The 18,404-nt window shown below is 42.6% G+C and overlaps 1 protein-coding gene across 5 annotated transcripts in view; it reads left to right on the top strand.

Moving 5' to 3' along the window:
* The window catches only part of ppp1r9a (protein phosphatase 1, regulatory subunit 9A), a 127,747-nt gene that overhangs the window by 13,707 nt on the left and 95,636 nt on the right, over window positions 1–18,404 (top strand). For all 5 annotated transcript variants that reach the window (XM_078422570.1, XM_078422560.1, XM_078422551.1 and 2 more), the window contains exon 2: window positions 10,702–10,834. In XM_078422570.1, coding sequence (XP_078278696.1) covers window positions 10,702–10,834 — 133 coding nt within the window. The remainder of the gene's footprint in view (window positions 1–10,701; window positions 10,835–18,404) is intronic.

Here is an 18,404-nt window from a genome sequence, read left to right as displayed (position 1 = left end):
GTGGCACAACACATCAACGCCATCCTTCCTCCCAGCTTTGACCCTCATCAGTTTGCCTATCGAGCAAACAGATCTACAGAAGACGCCATCAATACAGCCCTCTACACTGCACTGAGCCACCTAGAGAGCCCGGGGACCTATGTAAGAATGCTTTTCATAGACTACAGCTCGGCATTCAATACGATCATCCCGGGCATACTAGTGGACAAGCTGTATAATAACCTGGGTTTTCCCCCATCCATCTGCGCCTGGATAAGAGACTTCCTCACGAACCGCCCACAATCTGTCAAGATCGGCCCCCACAGCTCCTCCACCATTACGCTCAGCATTGGCTCCCCGCAGGGCTGTGTGCTGAGCCCCCTCCTCTATGCTCTGTGTACACACGACTGCACTCCTATCCACCCCTAAAATTCAATCATCAAATTTGCAGACGACACAACTGTGGTCGGTCTGATCACTGGAGGAGATGAGTCTGCATACAGAGACGAGGTCTGTGCTCTGTCCAAATGGTGTGAGGCAAACAACCTAGCACTGAATACCAGTAAGACAAAAGAAATGGTACTGGACTTTAGGAGACACAGAGCAGTTCCTACCCCACTTCTTATAAATGGGGAGGAAATGGAGAGGGTCTCCACCTTCAAGTTCCTGGGGACCACCATCTCCCAGGACCTCTCCTGGACTGCAAATACTACAGTGGTAAACAAGGGGTCACAGCAGAGACTACACTTTTTAAGACTGCTCCGGAAAAACAAACTGAAGAAGAATCTGCTGGTGACCTTCTACCGCTCCACCATTGAGAGCGTACTGGCATACTGCACCATAGTGTGGTATGCTGGCTGCTCAGTTGCAGACCAGAAGGCCCTCCAGAAGGTTATTAAGACAGCAGAGAAAATTATCGGCTGTCCACTACCTTCTCGGCATTCTCGATATTGGTACTTGTTGTGTTGGTTCCTATGTTTTTTGCAATTGTCTTTGAAAGATTTGCACTGTCGCACTGTTTCAGATGTAGCACTTCTAATTTTGTTGTACTGTTCGTACAATGACAATAAAGGCATATTATTATTATTATTATTATTATTATTATTCCATCTCTAACTTCCTTTGTCAGCCACGATTGCCTCTTACTCCCCTTAGAATCTTTCTTCCACTTTGGAATGAAATGATCCTGCATCTTCTTAATTATGCCCAGAAATTCCTGCCATTGCTGTTCCACCGTCATTCCTGCTAGGATCCTTTTCCATTCGACCTTGGCCAGCTCCTCTCTCATGCCTTCATAATCCCCTTTGTTCAACTGCAACACTGACATTCCTGGTTTAACCTTCTCCCTCTCAAATTACAGATTAAAACTAATCATATTATGGTCACTACCTCCAAGCGGTTCCTTTACCTTGAGTTCCCTTATTAAATCTGGTTCATTGGACAACACTAAATCCAGAATTGCCTTCTCTCTGGTAGGCTCTAGTACAAGCTGCTCTAAGAATCCAACCCGGAGGTACTCTACAAACTTCCTTTCTTGGAGTCCAGAACCAACCTGATTTTCCCAGTCTACCTGCATATTGAAATCCCCCATAACTACAGTGGCATTATCTTTGTTACATGCCAATTTTAACTCCTGCTGCAACTTACACCCTATATCCAGGCTACTGTTTGGGGGTCTGTAGTTAACTCCCATTAGTGTCTTCTTATCTTTACAATTCCTCAACTCTATCCACAGTGACTCTACATTGTCAGTCCCAATGTCATCCCTCGCAAGTGACTGAATTTCATCCCTCACCAACAGAGCTACCCCATCTCCTCTGCCCACCTGCCTGTCCTTGCGAAAGGACGGAAAACCCTGAATATTCAGTTCCCAGTCCTGATCCTTCTGATCCTTCTGCAGCCACGTCTCTGTAATCTGTAATCTGTAATCCCCACAATGTCATACCTACCAATCTCTATCTGAGCCTCAAGCTCATCCACTTTACTTATTACACTTCGCACATTCATATAGAGTACTTTTAATCCTTTGCTTCCACATCGATTCCTATTACATTTGGCCATTCTCTCCTCTTGCTTCGTGAAATTTCTGTCCTGTTAATTCTGAGGTGTTTCTTAATTATTCCTATACTCTTTTCCCCTTTAATTCCATCCTTGTCTATCCCATTTGACCCCCCCCCCCACACACACTATTTAGTTTAAAACCACCCGTGTAGCAGTGGCAAATCTGCCTACCAGAATGCTGGTCCTCCGCCTGTTGAGGTGCAGCCTGTCCAATTGGACAATTGTCCAACCCGGACAATCCACCCTTACCCCAAAACAGATCCCAGTGGTCTAAGAATCTAAATCCGGGCCCCCTGCACCAGCTCCTCAGCCACATATTCAGGTCCCGTATCTCCCTGTTCCTGCTCTCACCGGCACGAGGAACTGGAAGCAAACTGAAGATAACCGTCCTGGAGGTCCTGCTTTTCAGCCTTCTACGAAGCTCTCTAAAGTTACGCTGCAGAATATCTTTCCTCTTCTTCCCGACATCATTCGTGCAGACATGCACTACCCACTTCCGGCTGCTCACCTTTACCCTTGAGGATGCACTGCATTCTGTCCGTGACGTTCTGTCCGTACCTCTCACAATGGAGTCCCCTACTACCATGGCTCTGCCTGACGTCGGCCTCTTTGGTTTTGCCTCACCGACTTTTCACCTCTCAGACTGGCGGTATCTTGTGTCCCGACAGGTTCCAAGAGGGTGAACCTGTTTTCCAGAGATACAACCCCTGGAGTCTCTTGTACTCCAAGCTTCCTTCCCTTCCTCACCGTCTCCCACCTTCTCTCTTCCTGTACCTTCGGTGTAACAATCTCACTGAAGGTCTTGTCCAGGCTCGACTCATTTTCTCAGATGATCCTGAGGTCATCCAGTTGGCCCTACAGTTCCCCTACATGGTCCTTCAGGAGTTGAACCTGGACACACTTACCACATTCGTAGCAGCCAGAAGCACCAACGGTGTCCCTGACCTCCCACATCCTGCAAACCTCACACTGAATCAGCTTACCTGTCATTTCCTTGTATCGTCTCACCCTCTCCAACTTTTGGCGTGGCCTCCTCCCTCAGCCTACTTGCCGAAGACTCTCGAGCCGAAGGACTCACACTTTTCTCTACAAGGCACTTCCCTCGACAAGGCCGCTCCCCTGACAATTATATTGAAACAGTTTTGTTTTCTCTTTAAATTGATAGTTTGGTGGGGAAGTAAAAGTTTAGACTGCCTTGGCATTTACAAGCCCACATGAACAATAAATTTGATTAGCTTTAATAATAAATGCAATGTCTCCCTTGTCCCAGGTAATTTTTTCTTCTAATGCAATCTGATCTGTAGCCTATATATGTCTGTGACACGGGTTCCATATTGCCATGAATGTGGAAATGAGGTTTACTTCGCTTTTTTTCGGAAAAAAAGGCCTCCATGGAAAAAAATGCAACATCCTTAGCAATTCCTGGGAATTCCTGGGATTCATCGCTGCTCAAAATGGTGAATTAGAACCTGGCAAAGTACCAAAGATCTTATTTCACGAAACATTCAAAGACTACATAAAACTGGAGCACATGAACCTTAAAAACTACATTCCAAGCTTCTCCAGGCTTATCTGTGGCAATGTCTGATTTGAACATTACATTGTTTTTCTCTTTGCCAGTTCTGATGAATGGTGTTTAATCTCAATTTTCCAGCTATTTCCTGCATTTTCAGATGTTGAAAAATGTTTTTTATCATGTAGGATTATGGATAAAGTAGATAAGGAGAAACCGTTACCATTGGCAGAAGAGATGAAGTTACAGCGCAAGGTGATTGGCAAAAGAACCAATAGTGACACAGGATTTTTTTTTAAACATTGGTCAGAACATGGAATGCACCAGAGGAAGAAACAGAGATAGATTTGACCATGGAATTTAAAAGACAACTGGATCTTTACTTGGAGGGGTGGGGTAGAAATATAAGGCTCTGGGGAGAAAGCCGGTCTGTGGAAATACCTGGATTACCTTTGTATGGAACTGAATAGACATGATGGGCAATGTGACTCTTAATATTGTCCATGTTACCTTCATGCTTTATTTTTGATCCTGAAGATGGGCTTTCCTCAATTGACTGAAACCTTCTGCTAGCAGCAAGCCTGTATTGCTGATGAAATATGTGATGAGTTGGAACAGGAGAAGGTAACCTTTTGAACCTGCTTTCCAATTTATCAAGATCATGGCTGAGATCAGATCAGCAAATGTGATTTTGCTTATAGAATCCACCCATGTGTATGGTCATGTGTGGTCTGAACATTTATTGAGTTGTAGCCTGAAATTAGTTTAAGTAGTATCATAATTTTTTTAAATGTAAACTTAAATATTTTAAGTATTGATTAAAGTGTCAGTAGATTATATGTTCACTTTCAAGTGGGTAATAAACTCAATGTTCTGATGCGGAACTGAAGGTATTGCTTAGACTAACACGGGAGCACGAGAAATTGCGAGGAAAAGGTTTGCATAAGGCAATAGTGTACAATGGTGGAGGGATTAAAATTAATATATAGTGATGCCAATTTTGTTTTGAGTGATGGGTTAGAGCAATTGAACCTCTGGATAAAAGGGACAGGCGGATTCTTTGAGGTGGGAATGATATGGAATGCTTGGCATGTTGAGAGGGGTAGTGTGGAATGCAACACTCAATAAATAGAACATTGTCTTGGCGGTAAAAATGGGCTACTTGTATTTTGACACTGAAAGGTGAGAGAGCAAGATTCAAAAAGATTATTTTTTAAGGGGAAAAAGAGTCATCTTTCTTATTTGGATAGTAGTGTACAACTTTGGTCAAGCATGTTGGGCCTGAAAACACTGTTCCATCAGGATCCTGTGTTAATGGCTAATTGATTCATGTGGAAATAATGCTTAAATTAGGATGCTTGAAAATGAGGAAGGAGTTCTGACAATGTTGTGGGATCAATAAGAGAGAGAGAAAAGTATGTGGATGTCTGCAATTAAATTGAGGTGAAAGCAAGGCTAAAGTATACAAAAATGTATTTTAAAAAGTGCAGTCCGGAGTAATCTGATGAAAGCTTTTACTGTGACACTTGAGAGAAGTTGAGGTACAATGAGTTATGAGAATGGCTTTGTCTGATGAAAAACCTGAATGTTGAGGTCAGCAGAAACTACAAGGCTGAGGGATGCCAGTAAATGTGGACTCCCTCAGAAGGCTTCCGAAATTCAGCATGTCTCCACTGACTTATCATTTTCTATAGATGCACCATGGAAAACTCTCAACTATTGTTAATCCACCATCAACGATGTCTATCGTTCCAATCTTCTCCCTCCATTTGGAAAATCAGACCACCCAGAAGTTATTCTTCTTGCATATAGGCAGCAATTGAAGAGTGCAGAGCTCATCACGGAAGACAGAGGAGCAACTTCACAACTGCTTGGCATCAGTAAACTGAGCGATATTAAAGGACTTCGCAATGGGCAGGAACTAATATGGCACAGCTGATACAAATTTTATAAGAAAATGTGCGGAAGAGCGTGTTCCCACCAAGATCATCTGTGTTTCCTAACTATAACCTTTGAATTTGGATGTCCATAATCTACTGGATTATGTCCAGATTTAAGGCAATAAAGTCTGGCAATACTGGGTCATTAAAAGAAGTCAAGACAAGACCCCAATAAGGCAATTGAGAAAGTGAAAAGACACGTTCGGTCTAAACCGGAAGACGAGACAAATATTCAGCAGCTGTGACAAGGGCCTGCATGCCATTACTTCCCATAAGATTAAACCAAATATAGCTCAAGTGCCAGCATTCCATCATTAATTTCCAGACAAACACTGTTTTCTATGCTTGCTTCGAAAGGGAGAACATCAATGTACCTTCTCGGGAGCCCCTTAATTCCCAACAACACTAATCTCCATCACCGAGGCTGATGTCAGAAGATCCTTCACGAGGGTGAACCTTTGTAAAGCCTAGCCCCAATGGTGTAAGGAGCAATGTTCTTAAAATCTGCACAAACCAACTGACTGGAGATTTTATGGACTTGTCGACCTTTCGCTACTAAGGTCCGTGGTCTCCATCTGCTTTAAAGAGGAAATCCAAATCCGGGTCCCCAAGAAGAGTAAGGTGACACGTTTCAATGATTACCTATTTCCTTGGAAGATTTAGGAGATTCAGTATTTTCAAGGTTTAAATGTCAGTTTACTGTCACATGTACCAATTAAGGTACAGTGAAATTCGTGAGGTGAGTAGTGAGTATTTTGACGCATACTCTAGGTGTACGGTAGAGAGCATTGGTTGTATCATGGCCTGGTTCAGTAATTTGGAACAGCAATGAAGGAGGCAGCTGGAAGTGGTATTCATTATCTGGTCCATCTTGGGTATTGACCTTCCCAGCATCTATGGGATCTACAGGAGAGGCTGCCTCAAAAAGGCAGCTCATATCATCAAAGACCCACACCCTGCTGACCACACTCTTGTTTCGCAACTTCTGTGAAGAAGGTACAGGTTCCTGAAAACTCTGATGCCTGACTCTGACTCAATGAGAATTGGGACGAAGTTGATGGGCATGCGAGAGGGAAGCAGTTAAATGGAAATAAGTGGCAGAAAGGATTTGGTCCAACACCCAGCAATGTGCCAGATGGCTCCTTCGTTATGTGGTTACGAAATAAGATTAATAAATTGTTGGACATTTGCGAATGGTGGGATGGTTAATACACTGACCTGTTATCCTGACATGTGCATTATGATTCAAAGTTGATTTCAAATCCCACTGCAACAACTGAGAAATTTCAATTAATAAAATAATTCCTGATTAAGTAAACACGGGAATGACCATGAAATTAGATTATTACAAACTCATTTGGTTCACTGAAGTCCTTCAGGGAAAATAATAATTCTTAATTAGTGGGGCTTATATTTGACAGTGGTTCATTGTTATCTCTTGTGAAAGAGACCTTTAAAAATTGGTTGTCAAACTTTTCTGCCCTGATGTCCAAATCTAAAGGGGATGAATGGATGAAAGAAAGCTATAATTTGTTTGACAAACCATTCATTTTTGAGAACATTCGCATTGATTGAATCTTGAACATGTTAATGATTTTCTGGGCCATGTTGTCTATCATTGGCAATATCTTGTGCAAACTTTTCTCATTGACAAACATTGATAACATTAATCAGAATCGATATGTGCGCTTTGGTGTTAAAGTTTTTTTGTGCACTTTGGGGGGCAGGAGAACTGATTAAAAGGAGTTCTACACAACTTAAAAGATTGCATTCTTTATCATCCAAAGATCCATTTAATTACTGCCAGCATTTTTTTTGGCGGGGGGGGGGGGGGGGTTGAAGAGATAGTGGTCATGTGAAAGACAAAAGTTTGCAATGGAAATAAGTCGGGGCATTCTATTGATGGAACCCTGAGGGCCAAAGGGCTGCTTTTGTCATAAGAAAATATGAAAAAGGAAAACTTGAAAGGTTTGTGGAAAGATTTAATAAGAGTGCACAGCTCATAGAGCTGCTGTCTCACAGTACCAGCAACTTGGGTTCAATCCTGACTGTGGGTGCTGTTTGTGTGGAGTTTGCATGTTCTCCCTGTGACCACATGGATATTCTCTGGGTGCTCTGTTTTCCTCCCACATCCCAAAGGGCAGGCTGGTTTGTAGGTTAATTGGCCTCTGTAAAATTGTCCTTAATGTGTAGGGAGTGGATGAAAAATTGGGATAATGTACCATTGAATGTACCATGTAATGAATGAGTGATCAGTAAAAGACATGGATTCAGAGGGCCAAAGGATCTATTTCCATGCTTTATCTCTTTTTAAATAAAAGACAAAAAATGAACAGAGATAGGAAATGTCATTTGTATAAAGTGACCAGTTTAAAAATTACAATTTGCAAAGAGAAGTGAAGGTAACATATTTAAAGAAAAATTAGGGTCATGTTAAGGATATAATTCAATTAATTTTTGATTTGAGTAACTGGAGCCCTCAAGGACATGCTTCACCAGAAATATAGGGCAGGAGACTATGCAGCCTATGGAGTTATACTGGCTCATCGTACAGCTATCCTAGAGCTCATTCGTTGGTCTTTCTCCCTTGCCTTAGAATTATTCTATCTCAGCTGCCTATCCAATTCTCTTTTGAAGTTTGTAATTTTTCTACTGAGTAGAGATTTCCCTTGCATCCCCCATGTAATTGTGGTCCAAGTTTAAAGCGTGTTGTCAGGTCTTTGAACTTTTGGCTGGAACAATCATGATCTTTTAGCGCCTCTATCTAATCTTGGTGCAACATTTACAAGGGGAACAGTCCTGCCTCTCTGTTATAACTCAACAGCATCAGTCGTCCACGATCATTCTTATAAACCATTTCACATAGTTTTGAAGCTTTACATTTATTATAAAATGCAGCAATCAGAATTGGACCCAATATTTCAGTTCTCGCCTAACCAGTCTTTTAAATTGGCTCTTTGCTTTTGTACTTTGCCTCTGAATGAATCGCGATACTTTGTCCACCATCTCAAAGTACTTTTCCAAACATACTCGTGCAAATCTTCTTTTGAAGATCATCCATTATTCTGTTAGAGTTTAGCTTCTGCTGTAGCTTAAGTTATGACAGTCCTTGTATTTCAGCTAACTGTGGGGTTTGAAGGTCATCTTGGTATTGAGCATATCAGATCTGCTTACCACCAATTTGAGTAGGAGTTAGGTATTAAGTAAAGATATGCTTAAAAACTAGAGTGATATTTTTTGATGGAAAATAAAACATTGTGTTCTGCAGGAATTTCTGGCTCATTGCAATGTTTAATATAGTGAATGCCTGATAACAGTTGAAGACTGAGCATAACCTAGGATTTTCTAGAAATTTCAAAACACTAACAGTTGTGATAAACTAGTGGCATGGCAGACCCTAGAATCCTGACATCATTCCTGTAAATCTTTGCACTCTATCCAACTAGGTTTCCTAACTATTTGCTGTACCTGAATGCTTACTTTCACTGCAAGGTCACTCAAGTCTTGTTGCACCTTCCTGTTTTCCAATCTATGACCATTAAGTTGATTATCTGTCTTTCATTGTAGAAGAAAGCTAATGGCATTTTGACCTTCATAACGAGAGGATTTGAGTATAGGAGCAAGGAGGTCCTTCTGCAGTTGTGTAGGACCCAGGTGAGACCACATCTGCAGTATTGTGTGTAGTTTTTGTTTCCTAATTTGAGGAAGGACATCCTTACTATTGAGGCAGTGCAGCGTAGGTTCATTAGGTTAATCCCTGGGATGGAGGGACTGTCATATGAGGAAAGATTGGAAAGACTGAGCTTGTATTCACTGGATTTTAGAAGGATGAGAGGGAATCTTACAGAGACGTATAAAATTATAAAAGGACTGGACAAACTAGATGCAGGAAAATTGTTCCCAATGTTGGGGGAGTCCAGAACCAGGGGCCACAGTCTAAGAATAAAGGAAAGGCCATTTAAAACTGAGGTGAGTAGCATTTAAAACTGAGAAGAACCTTTTTCACCTGGAGAGTTGTGAATTTGTGGAATTCTCTGCCACAGAAGGCAGTGGAGGCCAATTCATAGGAACATAGAAAATATGTGCAGTAGGAGGCCATTTGGCCCTTCGAGCCAGCACCGCCGTTCATTGTGATCATGGCTGATCATTCACTGGATGAATTTAAAAGAGAGTTAGATAGAGCTCTAGGGGCCAGTGGAATCGAGGGATATGGGGAGAAGGCAGGCATAGGTTACTGATTGTGGATGATCAGCCGTGATCACAATGAATGGCGGTGCTGGCTCGAAGGGCCAAATGGCCTCCTCCTGCACCTATTTTCTATGTTTCTAAAACCAACATGGATAACCTCACATTTTACCCAACTTGTCTAAATCACTTTGGAAGCCTCTTGGTATAGTTCTTGGAGTTCACATTTCTAACTTTGTTGCTTGCCAATTTGGAGATGTAATATTTAGATCCATTGTATTTAAGTAGCTAAATGGAGTTCTGGCACTGATCTCTTGCACACAACTTGTCACTGCCTGTCACAGAGGACAAATCAAGAACTGCAGATGCTGGTTTATACCAAAGATAGACACAAAGTGCTGGAGTAACTCAGCAGGTCTGGCAGCATCTCTGGAGGAAAATGATAAGTGATGTTTCAGGTTAGGGCTCTTCTTAGCACTAAAGGCTAGTCAGAAGAAGGGTACCAACGTGAAATGTCATGTATCATTTTTCTCCTAAGATGCTATCTGACCAGCTGAGTTCCTCCAGCGGGTTGGGCAGCACTTTTTGTTCTGATGTGGGGTCACGACCCGAATGTCAACTCCTGCAATTCCTTTTCGCAGATGCTGCCTAATTCCTCTTTGTTTTGCTTTGCTCTAGATTCCAGATTGCAGTCTCTTGTGTCTAATAACTGAATAACTTAAATTGAGTTGGTTTGGACTCAATTGACTAAGTATCATCTTGTACTATAACAATTATTTCCATCATGAATTTTGAATTTGTACATGAAATTCTCTGTTAGTGTTTTCTTACATTTTAAAAAAGTTAAAACATTATGACATATCAATATGTGATTTATACACTAATTATGTTTCTATTGGTTTTACAACTTTTGAGCAGATGTGCTTACAAAAAATAAGCGATCCCTGTTATTAATGAATTGTTTTTGCTCAATCATTCATTTTCTAAGTGAACCAAACACAAGAGCAATTATTATTTTTACAGGTATTCCATACTTACTCTAATGAAGACTATGATAGGAGAAATGATGACGTCGATCCAGTTGCAGCATCTGCTGAATATGAATTGGAGAAGCGTGTAGAAAGGCTGGATCTTTTCCCAGTGGAACTTGAGAAAGGTAGGAGTAAGAGCCAAGGTTTACTTTGAAATTTCCTGAACTGAGCTGCACTTTGAAGGGGAGTTCAGATTTAGGCAACAAGACCAAAGGGCCTTTATTCACAAAATGCTGGAGTAACTCAGCAGGTCAGACAGCATCTCGGGAGAGAAGGAATAGGTGACGTTTCGGGTTGAGACCCTTCTTCAGACTGATGTCAGGGGGGGCGGGACAAAGGAAGGATATAGGTGGAGACAGGAAGATAGAGGGAGATCTGGGAAGGAGGAGGGGAAGAGAGGGACAGAGGAACTATCTAAAGTTGGAGAAGTCGATGTTCATACCACTGGGCTGCAAACTGCCCAGGCGAAATATGAGGTGCTGTTCCTCCAATTTCCGGTGGGCCTCACAATGGCACTGGAGGAGGCCCATGACAGAAAGGTCAGACTGGGAATGGGAGTTGAAGTGCTCAGCCACCGGGAGATCAGTTTGGTCAATGCGGACCGCTGAGTTATTTCAGCATTTTGTGTATATATAGACCAAAGGGCCTGCAGGCTGAGCTTATAAGTGTCAGGTAACCGGCTTCAGAACATCCTAGCGAGGGAAGGCGATCAACCGGAAGTAGTTGTGAGTTTAAAGAGTTAGGAAGAAGACTGAGAAGTAGGACTTCGAGGGTGATTATCTCTGAATTGCTTCCTGTACCTCGTGCTAGTGAGGGTAGGAACAGGGAGAAAGGGGATATGAATGTATGGCTGTGGGGCTGGTGCAGGGAGCAGGGATTTAGATTTTTAGACCACTGGGATCTCTTCTGGGGTAGGGGTGACCTGTACAAAAGGGACGGGTTACACCTTAACAGCAGGGGAACCAACATTCTGGCAGGCAGGTTTGCTAGTGCTACACGTGTGGGTTTAAACTAAGCAGTGGGGGGGGAGGGGTTGACAAATTGGGAGTATAAAGATGGAGTTAAAGGGGAAGCGAATACAGACAAAATTGCAAAAGACTCTCGAATAAATGGGAAGGAAAGTTCAAGATGGGATAAGAGAGTAAGGTCAGGGCCAATGGTGACCGATGGTCAGGGCCAATGGTGTGAGAGGGGAGGTGAATACCGAAGTTGAAGTGTTGTATTTGAATGCGCGTAGTATAAAAAATAAAGTGAATGAGCTTGAGGCTCAGTTAGACATTGGCAAGTATGATGTTGTGGGCATTACAGAGACATGGCTACAAGAGGACCAGGGTTGGGAACTGAATATTCAGGGGTATACGACCTATCAAAAAGGCAGACAGGTGGGCATAGGGAGTGGAGTTGCTCTGTTGGTAAGGAATGATATTCAGTCCCTTTCAAGGGGTGACATAGAATCAGGAGATGTAGAATCAGTATGGATAGAACTGAGGAATTGTAAGGGTAAAAAGACCCTAATGGGAGTTATCTACAGGCCCCCAAACAGTAGCCTGGACATAGGGTGCAAGTTGAATCAAGAGTTAAAATTGGCATGTAGCAAATGCTACGGTGGTTATGGGAGATTTCAACATGCAGGTAGGCTGGGAAAATCAGATTGGTACTGGACCCCAGGAAAGGGAGTTTGTGGGGTGCCTCCAAGATGGATTCTTAGAACAGCTTGTACTGGAACCTACCAGGGAGAAGGCAATTCTGGACTTAGTGTTGCGTAATGAACCTGATTTGAGAAGGGAACTCGAGGTAAAAGAGCCATTAGGAGGCAGTGACATAATATGAGAAATTTTAATCTACAAATTGAGAGGGAGAAAGGAAAATCGGAAGTGTCAGTATTACAGTATAGCAAAGGGGATTATAGAGGCATGAGGCAGGAGCTGGCCAGATTTGACTGGAAGGAGACCCTAGCAGGAAAGTCGGTGGAACAGCAATGGCAGGTATCCCTGGGAATAATGCAGAAGTTGCAGGATCAATTCATTCCAAAGAGGAGGAAAGATTCTAAGGGGAGTAAGAGGCACCCGTGGCTGACAAGGGAAGTCAAGGAAAGCATACAAATAAAAGAGAAGAAGTATAACATAGCAAAGAAGAGCGGGAAGTCAGAGGATAGGGACTCTTTTAAAGAGCAACAGAAGACAACTAAAAAGGAAATACGGTGAGAAAAGATGAGGTACAAAGGTAAGCTAGTCAATAATATAAAGGAGGATAGTAAAAGCTTCTTTGGGTACGTGAAGAGAAAAAAAATAGTTAAGGCAAATGTGGGTCCCTTGAAGACAGAAGCAGTCGAATTTATTATGGAGAACAAGGAAATGGCAGACGAGTTGAACTGGTACTTTGGATCTGTCTTCACTAAGGAAGATACAAACAATCTCCCAGATGTTATGGTGGCCAGAGATCCTAGGGTGACGGAGGAACTGAAGGAAATTCACATTAGGCAGGAAATGGTGTTGGGTAGACTGATGGGACTGAAGGCTGATAAATCCCCAGGGCCTTATGGTCTGCATCCCAGGGTACCTAAGGAGGTGGCTCTAGAAATCATGGACGCATTGGTGATCATTTTTCAATGTTCTATAGGTTCAGGATCAGTTCCTGTGGATTGGAGAGTAGCTAATGTTATCCCACTTTTTAAGAAAGAAGGGAGAGAGAAACAGGAAATTATAGACCAGTTAGTCTGACATCAGTGGTGGGGAAGATGCTGGAGTCAATTATAAAAGACGAAAATGCGGCGCATGTGGATAGCAGTAACAGGATCGTTCTGAGTCAGCATGGATTTACGAAGGGGAAATCATGCTTGACTAATCTTCTGAAATTTTTTGAGGATGTAACTAGGAAAATGAGCAAGGGAGAGCCAGTGGATGTAGTGTACCTGGACTTTCAGAAAGCCTTTGATAAGGTCCCACATAGACGATTAGTGGGCAAAATTAGAGCACATGGTATTGGGGTAGGGTATTGACATGGATAGAAAAGTGGTTGGCAGACAGGAAACAAAGAGTAGGGATAAACGGGTCCCTTTCAGAATGACAGGCAGTGACTAGTGGGGTACCGCAAGGCTCGGTGCTGGGACCGCAGCTATTTACAATATACATTAATGACTTGGATGATGGGATTAAAGGTCACATTATCGAATTTGCAGATGCCACAAAGCTGGGTGGCAGTGTGAACTGTGAGGAAGATGCTATGAGGTTGCAGAGGGACTTGGACAGGTTGTGCGAGTTGGTAGATGCAGTTTAATGTGGATAAATGTGAGGTTATCCACTTTGGTGGTAAGAATAGGAAGGCAGATTATTATCTGAATGGTGTCAAGTTAGGAAAAGGGAATGTAGAACGAGATCTGGGTGTCCTAGTGCATCAGTCACTGAAAGGAAGCATGCAGGTACAGCAGGCAGTGAAGAAAGCCAATGGAATGTTGGCCTTTATAACAAGAGGAGTTGATTATAGGAGCAAAGAGGTCCTTCTGCAGTTGTACAGGGCCCTAGTGAGACCGCACCTGGTGTACTGTGTGCAGTTTTGGTCTCCAAATTAGAGGAAGGATGTTCTTGCTATTGAGGGCGTGCAGCGTAGGTTCACTAGGTTAATTCCCGGAATGGCGGGACTGTCGTATGTTGAAAGACCAGAGCGAGTAGGCTTGTTAGTCGGGAAGTGGTGTTAGGTAAATTGAATGGATTAAAGGCCGATAAATCCCCAGGGCCAGATAGGCTGCATCCCAGAGCGCTTAAGGAAGTAGCCCCAGAAATAGTGGATGCATTAGTGATAATTTTTCAAAACTCTTTAGATTCTGGAGTAGTTCCTGAGGATTGGAGGGTAGCTAATGTAACCCCACTTTTCAAAAAGGGAGGGAAAGAGAAAACGGGGAATTACAGACCAGCTAGTCTAACATCGGTAGTGGGGAAAATGCTAGAGTCAGTTATTAAAGATGGGATAGCAGCACATTTGGAAAGTGGTGAAATCATTGGACAAAGTCAGCATGGATTTATGAAAGGTAAATCATGTCTGACGAATCTTATAGAATTTTTTGAGGATGTAACTAGTAGAGTGGATAAGGGAGAACCAGTGGATGTGTTATATCTGGACTTCCAGAAGGCTTTCGACAAGGTTCCTCATAAGAGATTAGTATGCAAGCTTAAAGCACACAGTATTGTGGGTTCAGTATTGATGTGCATAGAGAACTGGCTGGCAGACAGGAAGCAAAGAGTAGGAGTAAACGGGTCCTTTTCAGAATGGCAGGCAGTGACTAGTGGGGTATCGCAAGGCTCAGTGCTGGGACCCCAGCTATTTACAATATATATTAATGATTTGGACGAGGGAATTGAATGCAACATCTCCAAGTTTGCGGATGACACAAAGCTGGGGGGCAGTGTTAGCTGTGAGGAGGATGCTAGGAGGCTGCAACGTGACTTGGATAGGTTAGGTGAGTGGGCAAATGCATGGCAGATGCAGTATAATGTGGATAAATGTGAGGTTATCCACTTTGGTGGCAAGAACAGGAAAGCAGACTATTACCTGAATGGTGGCCGATTAGGAGAAGGGGAGATGCAACGAGACCTGGGTGTCGTGGTACACCAGTCATTGAAAGTAGGCATGCAGGTGCAGCAGGCAGTGAAGAAAGCGAATGGTATGTTGGCATTCATAGCGAGGGGATTTGAGTATAGGAGCAGGGAGGTTCTGCTGCAGTTGTACAGGGCATTTGTGAGACCACACCTGGAGTATTGCGTACAGTTTTGGTCTCCTAATCTGAGGAAAGACATTCTTGCCATAGAGGGAGTTCAGAGAAGGTTCACCAGATTGATTCCTGGGATGGCAGGACTTTCATATGAAGAAAGACTGGATAGACTCGGCTTGTACTCGCTGGAATTTAGAAGATTGAGGGGGGATCTTATTGAAACTTACAAAATTCTTAAGGGGTTGGACAGGCTAGATGCAGGAAGATTGTTCCCGATGTTGGGGAAGTCCAGAACAAGGGGTCACAGTTTAAGGATAAGGTGGAAGTCTTTTATGACCGAGATGAGAACGTTTTTTTTCACACAGAGAGTGGTGAATCTGTGGAATTCTCTGCCACAGAAGGTAGTTGAGGCCAGTTCATTGGCTATATTTAAGAGGGAGTTAGATGTGGCCCTTGTGGCTAAAGGGATCAGAGGGTATGGAGAGAAGGTATGTACGGGATACTGAGTTGGATGATCAGCCATGATCATATTGAATGGCGGTGCAGGCTCGAAGGGCCGAATGGCCTACTCCTGCACCTATTTTCTATGTTTCTATATATACACTGGAATTTAGAAGGATGAGAGGGGATCTTATTGAAATATATAAGATTATTACGGTATTGGACACGTTAGAGGCAGGAAACATGTTCCCAATGTCGGGGGAGTCCAGAACCAGGGGCCACAGTTTAAGAATAAGGGATAGGCCATTTAGAACAGAGATGAGGAAAAACTTTTTCAGTCAGAGATTTGTAAATCTGTGGAATTCTCTGCCTCAGAAGGCAGCGGAGGCCAATTCTCTGGATGCTTTCAGGAGAGAGCTAGAAAGAGCTCTTAAAGATAGTGGAGTCAGCGGGTATGGGGGGAAGGCAGGTATGGGGTACTGATTGAGAATGATCAGCCATGATCACATTGAACGGTGGTGCTGGCTTGAAGGGCCGAACGACCTACTCCTGTACCTATTGTCTATTGTAACATCTGTACCATAAATGTGACGGACAGTGATCATGTAAGTGAATCAAACCACCTGCATTTGTCATTCAAACTCGCCAGCCACACCTACACATTATTGTAACAAGAGTATGCCAGGGACTTTGTATCCCACAGTGAGGGCCTTGCCTTCTGACACCTTAAAGATTTTCCAATTGCTCTCTCATTTGGAAAAAGCACATCCTAGCCATGAAGATGGATCATCTCCCTTCCCCTTTTATTTCCACTCAACAAATGTCCAACTATGATGCACGGGTCTGGTGTATGGAATATACTTTGCTTTCCTGAATGAGTGTAGCACCAAAAACAGAATAAGTGCAACACCATTAACCAGATCAAAGCTGCCTTCTTGAGGTCGTCTCATTCAACATCTTAAACATTTGTTCTCCCACCACCATCGTATTGCACAACTGTACTTTGTAAATTCCACCTGCAAAGCCTTTGGCTTTCTTTAAGCCACTATATTTCTCTAGGTGATTAGTTCTCTTAGCTCAAACTGAGTGTCTTTGAGCCCTTGAAACACATGTCTTTCTGTGCTGTGGACTCATGAAATATTTGATCCAATAGTCCATGAACAATCCATCTGCAGATCTAGCAGTATCACATAAAATACTGTTTGACTCTGTGCTATTCTTGACTTTAGTTTATTTCCAAAAGCTGTCTCATTTGGAAAAAGCACATCCTATCCATGAAGATGGATCACTTCCCTATCCCTTTATTTCCACTAAACAACTATCCAACTAACAGCATTTTCTGGGTCCTATCCAGAGAAGAGTTCAAATCCCTTTCCAGTTGAGGGGGGGGGGGGGGGTAATTCTGTTCATTGATCTAATTTTGAATACAAGATCAGTATTTATGAATGTGAAACTGCCAAGTTTTAGAAACATCTGTATAACAGATACCTGTTATAAAATAAATTTATAGTTCTCGCAGAGTCGATCAGCATGGAAGCAGGCCTAAGATAGACACAAAGTATCTCTTTGATAGACACAAGTAGGCAGCATCTCTGGAGAAAATGGATAGGTGAAGTTTCAGGTTGGGACTCTTCTTCAGACCAAAGGCAATCCCTTTTCTCTAGAGATTCTGCCTGAACTGCTGAGTTACTCCAGCACTTTGTGTCTTTCTTTGGTATAAGCCAGCATCTGCAGTGCTTTGTTTTTACATGGAAACAGCCTTCTCATTTCATGCTGACCAAAAAGTCCATCTAAGTTAGTCCCATTTGCCTGCATTTGACCCATATCCCTCTCAATCTTTCCTATCCATGTACTTGCTCAAATGTCATCAGACTGAAGAAGGGAACCAATCCAAAATGTAACCTGTCCATTCCCTCCACCGATTTTATAAAGCATGTACTTGTTCTTTTAATCTTAAACTTGGTTATTGAATTGAGTTTTAACAAAAAAATTAAGTTAGTGCTGGGATTTCACCAGCTTCCAATGACAGGCAAATGGGGGTGAAATCAGAATAATCCACTCAGCTAAAAATGGGGAAGAGATGATTAAAGGGAATGGAATTCAACTGCACTGAAGCTGGTAAGTCAAGAAGATGAAGATACAATGAAGTACAAATGTACATTGTCAGAGGATATAATATGTGAACTTTCTTCAATGCTATGAGTGGAATCAAAATTTCAAAATCAAGAAATAGGAGATGTGAAAAGATAAGCATGTATTTCAAAACATCAACACTGAGCACTTGTGAAGAAGGCAAGTTTAAGTTTTTTAGTTTAGTTTATTGTCACGTGCGCTAAGGTACAGTGAAAAGCTTTTTTGTTGCAACTGAATTATCCTACCACAACTATTGAGCAGTCCTGATCTACTACCCAGCTCGTTGCCGATCTTCGGACTATCTTTGATCGGGCTTTACCATGCACAAAACGTTATTCCCTATCAAGTATCTATACTGTAAATGGCTCGATTGTAATCATGTATTGTCTTTCCGCTGACTGGTTAGCACGCAACAA

This window comes from Rhinoraja longicauda, chromosome 2, assembly GCF_053455715.1.
Source record: "Rhinoraja longicauda isolate Sanriku21f chromosome 2, sRhiLon1.1, whole genome shotgun sequence".
NCBI lineage: Eukaryota > Metazoa > Chordata > Chondrichthyes > Rajiformes > Arhynchobatidae > Rhinoraja > Rhinoraja longicauda.
The sequence above is the reverse complement of the archived record's forward strand: the minus strand, read 5'-3'. Positions and strand labels throughout refer to the sequence as shown.